The sequence below is a fragment of the Lacerta agilis genome, chromosome 3, assembly GCF_009819535.1.
Source record: "Lacerta agilis isolate rLacAgi1 chromosome 3, rLacAgi1.pri, whole genome shotgun sequence".
NCBI lineage: Eukaryota > Metazoa > Chordata > Lepidosauria > Squamata > Lacertidae > Lacerta > Lacerta agilis.
In genome coordinates, this window is record NC_046314.1 from 30,204,255 (window position 1) to 30,222,844 (window position 18,590).

Below are 18,590 nucleotides of genomic sequence, written 5' to 3' on the forward strand. Positions count from 1 at the left end.
TGGGTGTGCTGTAAATGTCTGGTGTGTAGTGAGACGGAAGTTGCTTTCATGTAAGAATTAAATAGCCTGCATATTGTTGTTGTTGTTGTTGTTGTTGTTGTTGTTGTTGTTTTGTTGTTGTTTTGTTGTTTGCAGATTCTTGAAAGAGCAGATGATGTAAAAGAGCAGCGCCAGGTTTTAATGCAGATGTGGGGGAATCTTTGGCTTTTCTGATGATGCTGGACTGCAAATCCCATCATCCTGAGCCATGCTCACTGGGGCTGACGGGAGGAGGAAAAGTTCAGCAACATCTGGAGGGTCAAAGGTTCCCCACACCTGCTTGCGTGTGTGGAGTGGCACCATTTTCTGCATATGGCATTTTTGTTTTAGTATTGGTTAAAAAGCAGACACAGGCAAAACATCAGGAGAAATCTAGAAATGAATACAGTAGCACCTCGGCTTACGCTACCTTTGGGTAACGTAAACTTCGGGTTGCCAAAGCGGCAAACCCAGAAGTGTTTTGCCACGCACGCATGTGCAGAAGCGGTCTACCGCTGCTCGCGGATGCACAGAAGAAGTCTACCGCTTCTCCTCTGGTTGTGAAAACCTCAGGATCCGGCCGGACCTCCGGAATGGATCCTGTTCATAACTGGCAGTACCACTGTACTATAATGTAAAAAGAAGTGCTTCTCCTAATCATGATTACCGCTAAGTCTATGACCTCCTGACCAGGTCGTATGGACTGTTGATGGGCAGCTTCAAAGTCTCCTTTAGGTTGGTTCTTTATTTTGAAAAGGACTTGAACCAGACAGCTTTCAAACATAAGGACTGCTTTCTGTAAGTCAGGACACACAGCCTGAAATAATTGGGGTGGTGGGGTGGGGCGGGGGTGGTGGTGGTGGTGGTTTACCTTAGAAATAAATTGGATATGCCTTTAGAATTTGTGTGTAAACTTGAAGCGCTTCTTTATGTTTTTGCATTCCTTTCATATCAGGACAAAACAGATGTGCATGTCTTAAATGCCTAGGGAGAATGAAAGTTTGAAAGAGATGTTAGCCTCACTAAATAGCACGGAAAATATGTTGGAAACAGTCTTGTTGCTATGGCATTTGCCAGTTGCCAGCTGGTAGAATTTGATGTCAAGGGCACACAGTTCCTATTGGGAATGAAAAAAAACCTCCCATAGCTAAAAAGACCCACACTCGTACTGTGAGCGATAGCAGGTGATCTACCATACCATTAAAAATATGGAAAGTAAACATGACTCATTCTCTCATTGCAAGAAGAATAAAGGTTTAATTAATCTATTTTGCAATCTTCTGGCATTGCGGCTTAAGTGTCAAGTGTTTTGACATGGAATTGCTGGTCTAGCAAGAACACCGTCAGAAAGCCTTTTTCAATGCCCAAAGAGGAATAGCAACACTTGGGTTTATTGGGGCAAGCGAGGGAGGTCAGGGAGAGAGGAGCCACTGATGGCATACCTACACTCATATTACTCTCAGCACTATCCTTATCTGCATACAAATATTATGTTTATAGGTTCTACTCTAAATTAAAGTTGATTTGGCATTCTTGCAAGCACACCCCCTCCCCTCCCCTTCCGCTCCAAAATCAGACCTTAGTGAAAAGGAAAAGGCACTGGAAAGTGTGGGTCAATTTTTCCTTGATGGAACACCATCTAATCTCCCTGGAAACAAATGAGGATAAGTGCTCAATAAATGGGTTGTTTGCATATGAATAAAAACTAAGTATTTCAAGCCGCATTTTCTGGATGTGGGGTTTCGTTCTTTGGGGGTGGGGAATTGCAACTAAACTTCATCTAAATTAGCATCCTATTTCTAGCAGGGGACAAAACAGCTGGTTATCGAAAGCCCCCAAATCGAAAGCTTTAAACATGAGGATTCCATATAGACAAGAAGACCCTCAACTACAGACCAGCCTTCCCCATCCTTGGGTCCTCCAGATGTTGCTGAGCTACAGCTCTCATCATCTTTGTTCATTGACCATGTTGGTTGATGGTAGTTGATACCCAACAACATCCAGAGACACCCTAAGCCTAGGGAAGGCTGTTATAGACAGAGGAGCTGATCTAATTCCCTTTTAAATTAATCTAAGTTAGTGGCGATCACTATACTGTCTTCCACCGCCTCCCGCAGTTTGGTCAGACTCATGTTGGTAGCTTCAAGAACACTGTCCAACCATCTTGTCCTGTCGTCCCCTTCTCCTTGTGCCTTCAGTCTTTCCCAACATCAGGGTCTTTTCCAGGGAGTCTTCTCAAGTGAATATTTTCCTTTATTTAATCCTGTGGAAAGGGTGAAGAACAACTTTTAAGGCTACTGTTGCAGTGGGGAAGGGGGGGGGGCGCACCTTCACCACCACCCCAAGCAACATTTGGAAGATTGTCCACCACTGATGGGAACCTTGCAAAGTATTGGGGTGTGTCTGAGTGCCTGCACACAGTGCACATTGAGATGCGCTGCAGACACACACTTTCAAAATCTTCGAAGCACACAAACCTGCACATGCATGCTGTCTGTCTTAATGATGGGCATTCTGCTAACAATGCAGCGAGAGGAGTTTTTCAGACATCAAGCTGTCATGCAGGGTTCATGGGCAGACCTCTTTGCAAACGCTGAACATTTATCTTCAGTGAATTGGTGTCCCATTTGCAATATGCCGGGTGTTTTCTCCCCATGATATGCCATTGCAGTGTCTGCTTTGTAACGCTCTTGACATTTCCTCTCTTTTGCAGCCCACTCATCCGATAGTGCCCATTCCAGAAAATGAAGCACTCAGCTCCAAAGAGGTAATGGTAAAGCACTTTGCATTTTTAAATGCATGCAAGGTTATGAGCGCTCACTCAGATTTGTTCTTGTTGAAATCAGGAGAGGATGTAGATGGGAAATGGTTGTTTTGTATGACAGGTTCACATGCATGGGTTAAATCCTTTAATCTCTTTATTTATTTATTTTACTTCTTTATAAAGGCATTCAAATACTTCCTATGACAATCGAGCTCAAGGAAGTGTACATATTTAAATATATAAACGAACACAACAGGGAAACTGCAATGGTATAAGTAAAACGCAACTTATAACCCGAATGACACCATTAATTAATTTTTAGTAATAAACACTGGGAAATGCTTTAGTGCACAGGTATGTTTTTAACAAGTGCTGTGTTTAACAAGTGTTGGCACTTGTTGGAGCTGCAAGGGAGGCGATTCTATATAGAAAGGGGGCCACCACCAAGAAGGCCCTTCCCCTGGTTTTCTCTAACCAAGATAGTGACACAGCCAAGAGTGCAATGCTTGGACAGGACAGTAGGGGCAGAGGCACTCCTCCAGGTATCCTGGTCACATGTTGTTTTATAGGTTAAAGTCAAAACCTTGACTTTCACCCATTATTGGAAACCAGTGGAGTAGCTTCAGGAACTGTGCAATATGTGTGAAAGAGAGCACTAAATGACATACAAATTACACACTTGTGCCTACAAATGAAAAAAAAAAAAATAGTGGTCACAGCATGGCAATAGGTGGGATAGAATTAATCATATAGAAAGGGAAGGGGAAATCCTGCCTGTACCTTTTTTGTGGCAGAACAAGGAGACTGCAGCCAACTCTCTTGTTGCTGAGTGGATGGTTGGCCTGATGTGGACAGAGGCCAACCATGGCTGCCAGGAGTTGTTTAACCTACCAAATTTCTTCCTCAGCTATGACTGGTGTGGGGGCAGGAGGGGGAAGCTTTTTCTAGAGTGAAGCCTTTATTCTTCTTTCCCAAATTGACTTCTAAAACTTCTAAAAGCTATGTTGTTTTTTTGGAAAGGAAAAAGAGAGAGGCAAGCATACCTGTATTGTGTTCAGAATAGCAATATTCTTTCTAACTGGAAAATTTTACAGCTTTGTTCTGCTAGAGCACAGAACAAGCTGGATTTGCTGCCCTACCAGGAAAGCAAAGATCTAAGCAGAGGAAACACTCCAGGCAGTGGCAGAGCTCACTGTCTACCCAGAGGAGACTTCGAGAACGTTTTTGCAAAAACCACCTAAGGTAGATTTGTTTCTTATCCTACCTTCCCCCAAGGAGCTCAAGGTGGCATGCATGGTACTCCCCATCTCCAGTTCATCCTCACAGTGGTCTGTGATGTAGATGAGGCTGAGCATGACTTACCCCAAGGTCACCTAGTGTGCTTTGTGGCTAAGTGGGGATTTGAACCCTGATCCCCCAGGATCTAGACCAGTGTTTCCCAAACTTGGGTCTCTAGCTGCGTTTGGACTACAATTCCCACCATCCCTGACCTCTGGTCCTGCTAGCTAGGGATGATGGCAGTTGTAGTCCAAAAACAGCTAGAGACCCAAGTTTGGGAAACACTGTTCTAGACCAACACTTTATCCCAGCCTTTCTCAACCCTGGTCTCTAGGTGTTCTTGAACAACAACTCCCATCATCATTGACCACTGGTCATGCTGGCTAGGAATGATGGGAGTTGTAGTCCAACAGCATCTAGGGACTCAATGTTGCTAAAACCTTCTATGACCACTGCAATATACTGCTATTTCCTTTTCATGACCCACCTTTTTGATATGTAAAGCATGCAAGGCAAATGGCAGGAGGTCCAGCAGTATGGTCTAGCCATCTCGCTCTTTGCACTCAGAACAGAAACATTGATGACCCTCCAAATGGGTTGCAGAAGTTGCCTAATAAAGACATGATTCTGATTCTGACAGTTGGGATAGCTCAGTCAGTAGAGCATGAGACTCTTAATCTCAGGGTTGTGGGTTCAAGCCCCATGCTAGGCGAAAGATTCCTGCATTGCAGGGGGTTGGACTAGATGACCCTCACGGTCCCTTCCGACTCTATAGTTCTATGATCCACTACAATTTGACTTCCACTGAAAGCTATGTTGTTTCTTCTCACTATCCACGATGGCCAAAAGTAATGAAAGGGAAACAATGAAGAAAACAATGTCAATGGCAGACTAAAAAACCTATGCCTAATGCTGCTCATATTCATTTGCTCCATCTCTGTTCCTGACCTCAGATTAGCATGTGAATTGCAGCCATTTCCACTCCTGATTCCAGTTGAATTCCCTGACATCCCTGCTCATCAGCCATCATAGCATCCTACAGCAGTAAATTCCACAAGGACAATTAGGCATTGTGTACATAGGTCTTTTTATTGTCTTCTCTTTCCTACCAGGGCTGTCACTTGAGGGATGTTCTGTCTGGGAGCTGAAACAGGTATTATCTTTTCCTCCTTAAGCTCATAATTGCCCTTTTATCACTTCTATGTCTAATGAGTACAACAGCGAATTTAATACTACTGAATGCATGCCATGTAGTATCTATTAAGCTTCAAAGTCACCAGCTACTGTAAATTTTTATTTATTTATTAAAAATATTTGTATGATGCTAGTTCATTAAAAGAAACCCAAAGTGGTGTACAGCAATATTGTAGATAATCAGCTATTACAGAAAGGTGATTCCTTAACTTCCTGCATTATCTCGACAGCCTGGGAAAGTTTTCATCAGACATTTAAAGGTTAAAACAGAAGTTGCCTCCTGAATTTCCATTGGACTGAGCCAATGATATGAAAGTCTGAGATTCTTGTCACTGTCAAATGAGTCTCACCAACTTGATCTCAGTGATAAAGCTGTGCTGTAAACTGCCCTGTGATCTTTGGATGAAGGGCTGTACAGCCGTACCTTGGTTTTTGAACAGCTTAGTTCTTGAACGTTTTGGCTCCCAAATGCCTCAAACCCAGAAGTGACCGTTCCGGTTTGCAAACTATTTTTGGAAGCCAAACATCCAACGGGGCTTCCGATTGGCTGCAGGGGCTTCTTGCAGCCAATTCGAAGCCGCGCTTTGGTTTCTGAACGTTTTGGAAGTTGAACGGACTTCCGGAACGGATTCCTTTCGACATCCAAGGTACGACTGTATATAAAGTTCAAATACAATAATTAATAATACAATTAAGCTGGGATATAAGGGTTCAGGTGGTCCCTAAGGTACGTGGGACCTGAGTTGTATTAATTTACAAAGCCCTGAATAAGGACTTTGAAAATGAGCATAAGATGCTCTCAGGCGCACAATTTTAGGATGAAGACAGGTATATTCTTACTTCAGACTAAGCCCAATTAATTCCATTGGACTTACATCTGAGCAAATATATGCACAGAGAATTATGGTGCCTAAATGATGGGATTTATTTGAACACACATTTGAAGCATTCCAATACATTATTTTTTAGGGTAGCAAATATATACTGTATATTCTGGCGTATTCAGATCTCTTTCCACTACACTTAAAATGTTAATGCGCCTTCAATTTCAGGTTCTTATAGTGAATTTAACATCCTTTTCACAAATATCCAATAGCTTGTGTACAGGACCATCTGTATGTTAGTGGCTTAGTAAAATCTTAAGTGGTAATCCAATTCTAATTGTTTATAAATTGGAACATCAATTGATGGAGATTATTAGATATAAATTCAGTCTATGGCATTTATCTCTCTCTCTCTCTCTCTCTCTCTCTCTCTCTCTCTCTCTCTCTCTCTCTCTCTCTCTTTTCAGACATGATTTAGGATTAGAAGTTAATTGTAGGGAATGCTACTTACCAGTCTGCTGCGATGCTGACATGAGATCTATGCTGAAGTGAACTGAAGTGTTGCAGCTTAAAAAATGGCCTCTCTCTGTATACATTGTAAAATATCGGTAGCATACCACAAGTAATCAGGAACTTGGCACCACAAGAATATACAGTGAAATGATTGTTGAAAAATTCTGTATAACTTCCTGAAATGTTTTTAATGCATGTTGCCAAGAAAATCAGCTTCAGCTGATCAGAAAACGATTTACATTTTGAAATGAAATAAAGTTGAGTTGTATATTGTACAAAGCATTTTTTGTGACTCATTTATGTCTGCTGAAGGATTTGTCAGTTGTGTTACTCTATTTAGTATTATTCATTAAATTTATACACTGCCTTTCATCCAAAGATCTCAGGTAGGTTCACAACATAAAAATACAAAATGAGAACACCAAATACATAATAAAACAAAAATAAATCAGTAACCCCTTCCCCACAAACACATTTAAAAAGCTTTAGAATGTTCAATCAACCAAAGGCCTAGTTATTGAGAAACGTTTCTGCCTGGTGCCTGAAGATATGTAATGAAGGTACCAGGCAAGCCTCCTTGGGGAGAGCATTCCACAAGTGGGGAGCCACTGCAGAAAAGGCCCGTTCTTGTGCTGCCACCCTCCTAGCTGCTTAAGAAACATCCAGATGGTGACAAGGTTTGTACACAATAATTTCTGCAAGCAGATTCAGGTGCCCAACCTTTTCATTCAAGGACTGTTTTTTTCCTGACAGTATCAGAAAAGGGAGAGAGAGGGGGGGGGGTTGTTAAGCTTCTAAAGACATGTAAGCCTTTAATTTTATGATTTTCTTTCATTTATATCCCTGCACCTTTCATCTGACATGGGGTCCAAGGCATCATCCATGTTGTTCCAGGCACTAACCTGCTGACATTCAGGAAAGCGCTACACTCACCTGCTTTCAGACTATACCTTTGGAAGCTGATTATTACAGTATGTCACAAATAATTTCTTAATTTTCAGACAGCTCTAAGCCTACACAAACCTGATTGAGCAATATGAAATGGTACAGGGCAAGAGAATCCCAAGACAGGTGACTGTCAAAACTACTGTATGATGGAAAATGAGAAATGTGTAGTAGTCTGACCTCAGTTGGAAAATGTTAAACAGAGGATTGCATTCGGTGACGTTCTACTCAGCATAGGCCCATTGAAATGAATGGACCTGGGTTAGTCATAATCACTGGACGCAACCTAGAATGTCCCAGTCATTTGAGAGAGGCTTCAATAGGCCCAACGAACAAGGTTTTCTTGCATTGTACCTATTTACAGGTCTATTTCTGAATGTATCCCAAGGATAGGTGGAGAATTCATGAAAGCAAAAACCTTCCTGCACGTGGAAAAATACTGGTTGATCCTTACTGTGCCAGTTTTGTATATCCCCTGCCAAAAAAAAAGACATTTAATGGGCTAGTACCTGACATAGTACTGCCTAGGAAAATCATTATCACTTGTTTTCATTGAATGTACAAAGTAAGCAGTGCAAGACAGATTCTGGGAGCAAACTGTCAAGGTGATAAGATGTGTAGCCCATCATCAACCTAACACCCATTGTATGCTCAGAGGAACTGATGAAATCCAGGCTCTGTACACGACACATGTTTAAAGCACACCTCCTCCTTCCAGAGAATGCTGGGGACTGTAGTTTATCCATCACAAAACTATAATTCCCAGCATCCTTAAACTACAGTTTACAAGATTCTTTGGGGTGGAAATGTGCTTTAAATGAATGGTGTTTATGTAGAGCAGAGACAATGGGATTGTTGAAGGGGATAAACATATTGGATATTTTGAGGTCCGAATTCATTGTCGGTTGGACTTGATTAATCATGGCAGTCTAGCCCAGTTGTAGGAGTCTTTATTTATGCAAACAGCCCTCCAACGGTCAGTATTCTGAAAAAAAAGCACCACTGGAAATGAGGAATATTGTGAAGGTTATGTTTGGTGTATCAATGTGCAGGTGCTTTAGTAGCTAATAGGTGCTTCGTTAACTGCTGAAAAATGTAGAAATATGTGTCATTACATTTTATGGCAATTGCTTAAGCGGTAAAGTCTCAGTGAGAATCCATGTAATATACTCCTGTTGCTAATTTTAAAATGATGAGGCTTCAATTAAACTACATGTGATTTTAATGGGCATTTAGCATGCTTAATTAGGTTGTGGCACAATGTTTGCAACGACTTGCATTTTCGGCTGCTGGCTGGCACATCTGAAAGTCCTTATTTGCACTAGAGCATTTGTATGATATAAAATTTATGGTTGTTTTCTTTTTACTGGATTTATGGAGCTGTGCCATTACATAAGTTCCCTGGGCAGATCACAAAACAAAATGCAGTGCAGAATGAGGTAGGCGCACATTCACAGTCTTCTTTGAGGAGGAAAAACTGCTTACCACGAGACGAGGTAATGAATCACTTCTTGCTGCCTGTCACTTCTCCACTCAGTGTTGCTGAGTGTATCAGAATTGTGAAGAAATGCTGTACAACGTATGAGATGCTCTGTCAGGGATGGGGAACTGATGGACTACCAGATGTTGTTGGACTCTAACTCCCATCATTCCCAGCCAGCATGTTAATGGATGGTGGGCTTTGTAGTATACACACGGTGCAGGTTCCTCATCCCCACATTGCAGCACTAACCTTGGGCAGTGCAGTAGTTCCTCGAGGGCCCTCCAAATATGCAAAAATGCCAAGTGGGAGGCTGCTGGATAGACTAGATAAGGGGCAGGTTTTCTCTGTTTTGATTGACCCAACCTGAGGTATTTGCTCTGCAAAAGAGGAGTTCATGTTTCCTTCACCCACCCTTCTGCATGCACCCAGGGACAACAAATATGCTTAGGGTGTTCTCATACACGGCTTGCATTCTTGGCTTGCGTTGCTGCTGTGAGAAAAAGAAGCCGTTTGCCAAGAGAGGCACTTCAGAATGTCCCCATTCTGGCTGCTCCATGAGAGTTTGAACAAAAACTGGATAAATTTTGTGTTTGTGATATGAGGATTCGAAGCTGATCCCATGATGACACAACCTTCTCAGCCTGAATGTGGCTTTATCTCTCTCAGAATGGCTATGGGCCTAGAGTTGCATGCATTTGTGTGTAATATGTAGTTTGGCCAGTAAGGAAGAGGAGGAGGAGGAGGAGGAGGAGGAGGAGGAGGAGGAGGAGGAGGAGGAGGAGTTTGGATTTGATATCCCACTTTATCACTACCCAAAGGAGTCTCAAAGCGGCTAACATTCTCCTTTCCCTTCCTCCCCCACAACAAACACTCTGTGAAGTGAGTGAGGCTGAGAGACTTCAGAGAAGTGTGACTAGCCCAAGGTCACCCAGCAGCTGCATGTGGAGGAGTGTAGACGCGAATCCGGTTCACCAGATTACAAGTCTACCGCTCTTAACCACTACACCACACTGGCTCTCACTCTCAAGTTACACTGGTGGGATATTAAGCTAGAAGTATACTAACCAAGTGCTATTTTTCTAGAAAAAGAGGTGCTGGAACTCATTCTCTTACAATAGCAGTGGCGCCCACCTGAGAGGTGCCGGAACTGAGTTCCGGCGAGTTCCTGCTGAAAAAAAGCCCTGGCAGTATCTAAGAATAGTAGGCTTTAGAACCTCAGGTCCATCCAACATAAGAGTGCATGTATTGCGCTACTGGTGTTGACTGTGATTAAGACTGGGTTATAATTGCCAGCCTTGAGGGTGACAGTAATCTGAGAAGTGTGCCTCAAAGTCAATAGGTTCACGGTAGGTATTCCTCTCCCTTTGGCAGGTTGTTGCCAATATAGCAATAATGATCAACATTAAAATGGTGATGGATACGCAGGACTGCCACATATTAGTAGCAGATCTTATTCTGTGTTCATGTAGCTTTGCTTTAAGCTCTAAAACAGTTAACTTCTATGTTCTTGGGCAAAAAGGATTATTGTGAAAAATCAACAGTATCTGGGTTTGGTGGCTAAAAATAATGTTGTCTGACGTGATGAAATGCTCTTCAATCAATTTTTGTTTCCTGTGCTTTCCCAGACACAGTTTTTCCCCCTGACTCATACAGCCATGTGAAATTTCAATTTCCATTGAATCTTTGCATGCCTTGAGAAGACTGCTTTCCTCCTGCTATATTTGAAGTTGCCTCAGGCAACTGATTCTGGGGTGTTCTAAAAGGGCAAGATATTAGTTATTTAATTGGTTGTATTTTTACTCCTGGGGAGGGGAGGGGTATGTGTGAGAGATTTTCTGCCTCAACTGTCAAAACATTTAGGCCAGCCTTGGGTAGTATCCACCTTGATTTGTTGTTGTGTGTAGAGATTTCCTAACCTACCTCAGGCATAAAAAAATGTATTGAACTAGCCCGGTGAGTAGGAGTATTTTCATGTATTTCAAGATGTCAGCATTTAATCTTGCCAGAGATAGACCCATAAACTGTCAAATATACTTTATACATAACAATGGTGCGATCAGATGTAGTTTTCTAGAAAAGTATTTTACAACTCAGCTCTATTGATGTGCCCAGTTGTTTATTGTTCCAATTATCTGAAAGGATTTCTGTTTATTTCTTCGGACCTTGTGTCCAGCATTTATATGATACTCAATGGCTTGTGTAAAAATCTTGTGTAAACAGGGCATTTTATAACATCTCTGACTAACGGTTAAAGTCCAAATGTTTTCCACATCACAAAGAACATAATTTTCCAAGCTTCTGTTTGGACTTCTTGCTCTCCTTTTTTTTCTTTTTGACCTGCACACTTGATAGAGAACCATTCTGAAAGAGTCCTGCTCAGGAAGACCTATAAAATCTACCATTGGGAAACAAACACCCCCCAAATGGAGATCTATACCTGGCTTTTTGTTTCTTGTTGCTTTGCAGTCATGCTTTGCATGGACAAACTATATGCCTCCAAGAATAATTTTCTGCTGAAAGACCATTCGACGGAAAACAGAGCCAAAAGGACACTATCCAGGGGAAGTTACTGTAGGCTACGAGGCTGCTGTCCAGGCAGAGATGATGGCTGCACCTTTCTGTACTATGCCAGGAATGCAACATGTTACTGCGATGCTTTCTGTTCCTCAGGCTCTCCTGGCTCTGTAGACTGCTGCCCTGATTTCTGGACTGTTTGCCAGGGCCACCCTATTACAGCTTCACCAGTGCTAGCGGGTGAGTTTTAAATATATCTCCAGCTGCATTTGGTGTAAAACCTATGTGTCCCCCTGAATGTATATTGGCCAAATGCTACAACTCCCCCCACCACCACCTTTTTATGAAACTGTTATTAGCAAGTTAGGAGGTGTGTCCTCTACTTGGAGATGCCAGAGATTGAATCTGGGATCTTCTGCATCAAAAGCAGATGCTCCACGACTGAGCCTAAGGACCTTCCCCAAAGATAGAATCTGTGAGCTTCCAAAATTACATTTGGTAGCATTGCTCATTTTAAACATATTTTAATAGAAAACGAAATGTATTGCAAATGACGTTTTTCAAATTTCATCAGAAGTTGTTAACAAAACAGGCTCTTGATTTCACACACTGCGCTGTGACAGATATCGTAAAGTAATTTAGCACGCAAAATTATGTTATGCTTTTACCCCCTGTAATCATAGAGGCCAACGTAAACCCTAACTCAGATTAGATCAGCTGAAATCAATGGACCTCAGTTAGTCATAGATTTGAAGATGAATTCAAAAAATGTTTGGAAAGCCGATACCTGTTTCAGACAAAAAATATTTAAAGGCACCCCCTGAGATCTAATACGGACAAGCTCCCTAGCAAATCTGGCTTCACCCTCCCATCTCTGAAGATGAGTCAGGGCTCTAGATCTATAGAAAGGAATGTCCATCAAAGCAGCAACAAACAAGTGACTTTGCTCCTGTTTAGATGGAATCTGATCCTCCTTTTTTCATTTGTCTTTTTGGTTCTGGCCCTGGTATTTTGGTTTCTAGATTCTAAAACCCTTGTGTAATTCATGGGAACAACAGTGTAGGGAGCTGTCAGTCAGGCCATTGGTCCATCAAGTTCAGTACTGCACACACTACATACTGCATACACTGATGCGGGTGGTGCTGTGGGCTAAACCACTGAGCCTCTTGGGCTTGCCGATCAGAAGGTTGGGGTTTCGAATCCCCACAACGGAATGAGCTCCTGTTGCTCTGTCCCAGCTCCTGCCAACCTAGCAGTTCAAAAGCACGCCAGTACAAGTAGATAAATAGGTACCGCTGCAGCGGGAAGGTAAATAGCATTTCCGTGCACTCTGGTTTCCGTCACGGTGTTCCATTGCACCAGAAGCGGTTTAGTTATGCTTGGTACATGATCCGGAAAGCTGTCTGCGGACAAACACAGGCTCCCTCAGCCTGAAAGAAAGATGTGTGCTGCAACCCCATAGTCGCTTTTGACTGGACTTAAGCATCCAGGGGTCCTTTACCTTTACCTTTTTTTTGTACACTGACTGGCAGAAGTGCTCCAAGGATTTCAGATATCTGGAGATGCTTGGAATTGAACCAGGGACCTTCTGCGTGCAAAGCCGATGTTCTACCACTGAGCTAAGGCCCAAAACCACTGGTAGACTTTAAGAGAGCTATACCAATTTTACACCAGCTGCTTCTCCTCTCCTACTCCAAACCAAACCAGACTCAAATAATATTAAGGACTATAGCAGCAAGTGTATCACCAGAACATGGATTACACATGCGACCAAAGGTCTACAAATTTCTGATACTGCATGTAGTCTTCATGGAATCCATTTCCAATTAGGCTGGGAGAGGGGGAACCAATGTCCCTCTTGGTATTGCTGGACTACAACTCCCTTCATCCCTGACCATTGACCATACTGGCTGAGACTGATGGACGTTGGAGTCCAACAACATCACTAGCCCTGAATTAAGCAAGGCTATCAAAGGAAATAATGCAAGCTCTAACCTGGCTCTAGCAGAATAGTATGAAAAGGAAATGCCGAAAGGGACAGGGCTCCGTTCTCCCACACACCTCTGAAAGAAAAGAGAATCTCTGCTGAGTACCAATAGCAAGTTGGCTCCTTTCAGTTAAATTGCCGGCAATCAATTGAGCCTCATTTCTTCCACCTGGTGTGGAGCTGTATTTGCCAAGGAAACCCCATGGAGGAGAATATCTAATCTCTGCTAATGATGACAGAGGCTCTCTCATTTGAGGCAGCACAGATCAGAAGGACTTTCTGTGAAGTGGCTGTGAAGAGCGGAATTCAGGGAGGCTTGTTCCTCCAGGAAGCTGGAGGAAGAGAAAGACACTTGGCACCTTCCCACCTCAGGCCGCCCACTCTTTGCGGCAATGAGTTGTGTACGTCAGCCCATTAAAGCCTGTTGCTGCCTCTACAAACTGAAAAAATAATACTATGGCAGACCAACACGGCTACCTACCTGTAACTTGAAAAATAATACTAAATCTGTCTCCTACTTAAAAAGGAAAGGGGTGATTGTCTCCTGATCACAAAAAGGTCTGTATAATTTTTTCACCTGGCCGATTGGAGGCACTTTATTAACTATTAGTGGCCTCGATTCAGCAATATTATCTAAAGCTGCAAGTCTCTGCAGTTCTATTGATTCAGTATCCATCGGTTGTATATGGCACTTTAGAGAATACAAGATGACAGGTCCCTGCCCTGATGAGCTTACAATCTAAAATGAAAACTTGGGGGAACAACGGAAGATTGGTAGAAACATGGAGTTGGGGTAAACATGGTTACATGTGAGAAGGGCTGTAGCTCAGGGGCTTAGCTGATGCACCAAGCTGAACTATAAAAAGACCAGGGAGGAGCAAAATGGCCATGATCCTTTCCTCAGGAACCTGTGTATTTGTGTGTTAATGCCAAGCCAAGCCCTGGTTTGGCTTAGCGTTACTTCCAAAAGTGGCCACGGAGTTAGAGAAGATGACTCTGAAATAACAGAGATATGCCACTGGAGATGTTCCCTGGGAGTAAGCCCTACCAAGCAGACTTGCTCCTGAGTAAACATGCACAGGATTGGCCTACACAACAAACAGAGGACGTTAGTTATGACTAGCATAAGTCTGTTGCTCTCAACAGGACTATATCACACAATTATCTTTAGTAGGGTTTTGGTTAATATTCATGACTTCTTCTTCTTCTTCTTTTGGAGACATTCCAGTTCCATTAGTTTTTCAAGTATACTGTGTTCAGAATTAGCTGATAGGAAAATGCATGTTTCATTCCATGTTTATATGGATCTAATGATGCTTGTGTACTCTGCTTAAAGTGAGTACACAGCATAAATTTTTCAGACAGGGGAAACAAAAGAATGATCATTAAACCTTTTTTAGGAATGTGAATAATTATGCTGGAAGCAGAGGGATATGTAAACAGCATTACAAGAATATATTATGAAATCTTTTCTCAATTTGTATGGGCATGATTCACTTATTCATTGAGTTCACTGATGCAGAAAATTAAAATGTCTACTTGGCAGAAACTGGGCAGGGGGATAGAATGCCATCCTCTGCCTTTAAGCAAATTATGTACAATAAATTACCTCGCTGGCATTTGGCTAATTATGGCCTCCTTTTTCTATGTACTGCATTGGCAGGATGCTTCAAAGGTGGTCGGTATTATGAAGAAGGAGCAACGATTCAAGACAACTGCAATTCCTGGTAATTGAGAGAAACAAATGGAATGTCTTCACTCTTGAGATCAGCCTTAGGAAACCAGCTGAAATCTTGTCCATCTCGCAAACTCACTAGCTGGTTTTAGGCAACCCATTCATCTCCTACCTGCAATATAGACAGAATGTGTGGCAAGGATTCCAACAAGATAATGGATGTGAAAAAAACTTCATGCATTTTAAGTCGCTGTATACTGAGAGTATTTGAAATAGGGTTTGGTCATTATTGCACCCATGTTGTTTGGCTGATAGGTGGTTCACCAAATTTATTAATTAGAGACTGTGAAGTAGGAGATCACAGGCTCCAGTTGCCCTTTCAAATTCAGCTAAGGAATTTAGATGGTGTGGGGGTTTCTTCTTGAAAGGGGAAAGAATATTGGACTCTCTGTCAGAAAAACTGCTGGTGCATTAAAATCCATAATTAAAAGCTTGCTTAGTTCTTAGTCATTGATCTTAGACAGATCAACGTGATTGAAGGGGAGTAAAAAAGAAAGAGATCTGAAAAATTGTCGCTTCCCTGCCCCTTAAATGTAATTCTTGATTACATCTTAAGTTAGGGCAACTAACAGGGTGAGCCTATCCATGTCTAAGTAGAAGTAAGTCCTATTGAGTTCAGTGGGGCTGATTACCAGGCAAGTGGGTTTAGAATTGCAGCCTGAGGCAGCAGGAGCATATTTAAACTAAAATCCCACAGCATTTGCCAAGCAATAACCGGACAGACAGAGGGAGAGAGTGAGCGAGAGAGAGAGAGCACATCTACACCTTATTTTGAATGCATTGAAAAGTCCATTAACCTCTCTTTCAAATGGATATTAATTGGGCAATTTTCAATGCATGACAGCATGCATTACAGAGAGAGCAAAGCACTAACATGACTAATTTCTTTATTAGATAAAATGGTCTGTTGTATCTGAGGACCCAGCTGCTGGTCTTGGCTAGATTCCATTCCCAAATCCATCCTAACAATTCAGCAGCAGCATTTGGACTGTGAATGGTTTGGAAAGCAGAATGTACAACCCTAGAATGAATTCCATTTCTATCTGGGGAACAGGTCTGCAGGCATGTGACAGTTTATGATTCTTCACTTTAAGGACATTGTCACAAAGGTGAAAAGGGTAAAGGACAAATTCAACTATAGGTTGCGGCGCTCATCTCCACTTTCAGGACACCACGACAGAAGCCAGAGATCACAGAAATGCTGTTTATCTTCCTGCCACAGTGGTACCTATTTATCTACTCCTGCTGGTATGCTTTCAAACTGCTAGATTGGTAGGAGCTGAGACAAAGCAACAGGAGCTCACCCCTTCGTGCGGAATTGAACTGCTGACCTTACGATCAGCAAGCTCAAGAGGCTCGGTGGGTTCAGACCCTAGCACCATCCATATCCCTAATTCTAACAGGTCTCCCTCAACATAGTGCTTTTTATTAAGAAGCTCTGATGAAAGTGGTGTGGAAGATTTTTCTGAGATAGGGCTGGCATCTGTTCCAAAGAACAGCTATATTCTGGGGGGCAACTGTAAATAATAAACTAGATTTAGAAGAACCCATTCTTTTGTGGGACCCATAAGAGTTACTGAATACCCACTAATCTTGATTATTGATTAAAAAAAACCACCTGTCACCAAGCAGATAAAACAAAGAAGGAATATATGACAGAAGCCCAAATGTTCTCTAGCAGATACACACACACAGAGGGAGAGAGGGAGAAATGAAAAGAGGATTATAAATCGGAATTGCAGGATGGTAAGGCCCAAGGCTAATCCAGTTGCAGGTAGTTCCAAAGGTGGAACGGGTGATACAGGGGTATACTGTGTGTATGACATCTGTATGTTTGTTGCAGTTATACTGATGACTGCAACACAGTTCATGAATCAAGGGAGGATGTTGGAGATTCATTCCCCGTGTCTGCAGTCATGGGATTGTTATCTATCACACGACGGTGTATGTTTTCATTCCACAGAGTGGGAAGTGACGGAGACAAGATGTTTGTGTTACTATGTTCCATGAAGTGGGACTATTGTCCTTTGTCCTTTCTCTTTGCTGTTTGATGCTAGAGAGAGAGGGAACCATGTTGAAGTGCTCCGTGTGTGTTTATATGTAAATAAAGTAGATTAGCCAAGATGCTGAGTTGCTGAGGTCTGTTACGCAAGCTGAGAAGACTCTGCAGATCCCTGGGTGTGCTAATGCTTTTTGGCATTAGTCGCTGTGATGTTCAGGCAGAAGAAAGCTTTTTTATAATAATTTTTATTATATTTTTCAATTAAACAAATTATCTCAAACAAACACATACAAATCCACCTATATCCTAGCTCTGCCGAGCTAAGACTTCCCTCCCTCACGTCAGCAGGTTTTCTAGTCCAATCTAATTGCACAGTTTCTTACTTAAATCCTTCAAACTATGTCATAGGGTTATTTCAGTCCTGCTAGTGTCTTCAAACTTCCACAGTTCAATCTTATGTAGTCAATGAATTTACTCCAATCCCTTTGGAATTTTGAGTCATCATGGTTTCGAACCTTGCCAGTCAGTTTTGCAAGTTCAGCATAGTCCATCATCTTCGTCTGCCACCCCTCAATCATTGGTAATTCCTGTAATTTCCACTTTGGGGCTAATAGTATCCTCGCTGTGGTTGTTGCATACATAAACAATCTTTGGTCCTTTTTTGCAATCTCTTCACCCATCAAGCCTTGCAAGAAAGCTTCTGGCTTTTTGGGGAAGGTGTATTTAAACATCTTTTTCAATTCATTATAAATCAACTCCCAAAACGATTTTGTTTTCTCGCATGTCCACCACATATGATAAAATTCACCATCTTTCTTTCCACATTTCCAACATAATTTGTCACTCATCCTATACATTTTTGCTAGCTTAACCGGTGTTAAATACCATCTATACATCATTTTATATACATTCTCTTTCAAGGTGACACATGCCATAAATTTCATATTTTCATTCCATAATTTCAACCACGCTTCATAGTCAATATTGTACCCAAAATCCATTGCCCATTTTATCATAACCTCTTTCGTTTGTTCATCTTTAGTATACCACTCTAACAGAAGAAAGCTTTTGAAGCTCCCGAACGATCGACCAGGAGGGAGAGAACATGCCAGTCGGGCATGTGTCTCTGCCAGGGTCCTACATAGTACTCCTGCTAACAGTACTATGAGTTTGTAATTATTCTCCACAAACTTTTCCTATGTAAGTCTTACTCTCTCCTTTTATTCCTTTCAGCAAATGCATAAGCAGCAAGTGGAACTGCATAGAAGAAACGTGCCTCGTGGAGCCCAACTTAATTAAGCAAATCAACGATGCCAACTATGGGTGAGAAAAG

The 18,590-nt window shown here is 42.0% G+C and overlaps 2 protein-coding genes across 7 annotated transcripts in view; both read left to right on the forward strand.

Moving 5' to 3' along the window:
* MLIP (muscular LMNA interacting protein) overlaps nt 1-6,873 on the forward strand; it is a 47,987-nt gene extending 41,114 nt beyond the window's left edge. For 4 of the 5 annotated variants that reach the window (XM_033143162.1, XM_033143159.1, XM_033143163.1 and 1 more), the window contains 4 exons: nt 2,732-2,785; nt 3,877-4,024; nt 5,173-5,213; nt 6,546-6,873. In XM_033143162.1, the coding sequence (XP_032999053.1) occupies nt 2,732-2,785; nt 3,877-4,023 (201 nt within the window). In that variant the 3' untranslated portion in view covers nt 4,024; nt 5,173-5,213; nt 6,546-6,873. The remainder of the gene's footprint in view (nt 1-2,731; nt 2,786-3,876; nt 4,025-5,172; nt 5,214-6,545) is intronic. The other variant, XM_033143160.1, reaches the window with a different exon arrangement.
* Nucleotides 6,874-11,358: 4,485 nt separating this feature from the next.
* Nucleotides 11,359-18,590, forward strand: part of TINAG (tubulointerstitial nephritis antigen) — a 28,159-nt gene continuing 20,927 nt past the window's right edge. Inside the window, exons 1-3 of one of the 2 annotated variants that reach the window (XM_033143164.1) lie at nt 11,359-11,773; nt 15,184-15,247; nt 18,491-18,580. In XM_033143164.1, coding sequence (XP_032999055.1) covers nt 11,443-11,773; nt 15,184-15,247; nt 18,491-18,580 — 485 coding nt within the window. In that variant the 5' untranslated portion in view covers nt 11,359-11,442. The remainder of the gene's footprint in view (nt 11,774-15,183; nt 15,248-18,490; nt 18,581-18,590) is intronic. The other variant, XM_033143166.1, reaches the window with a different exon arrangement.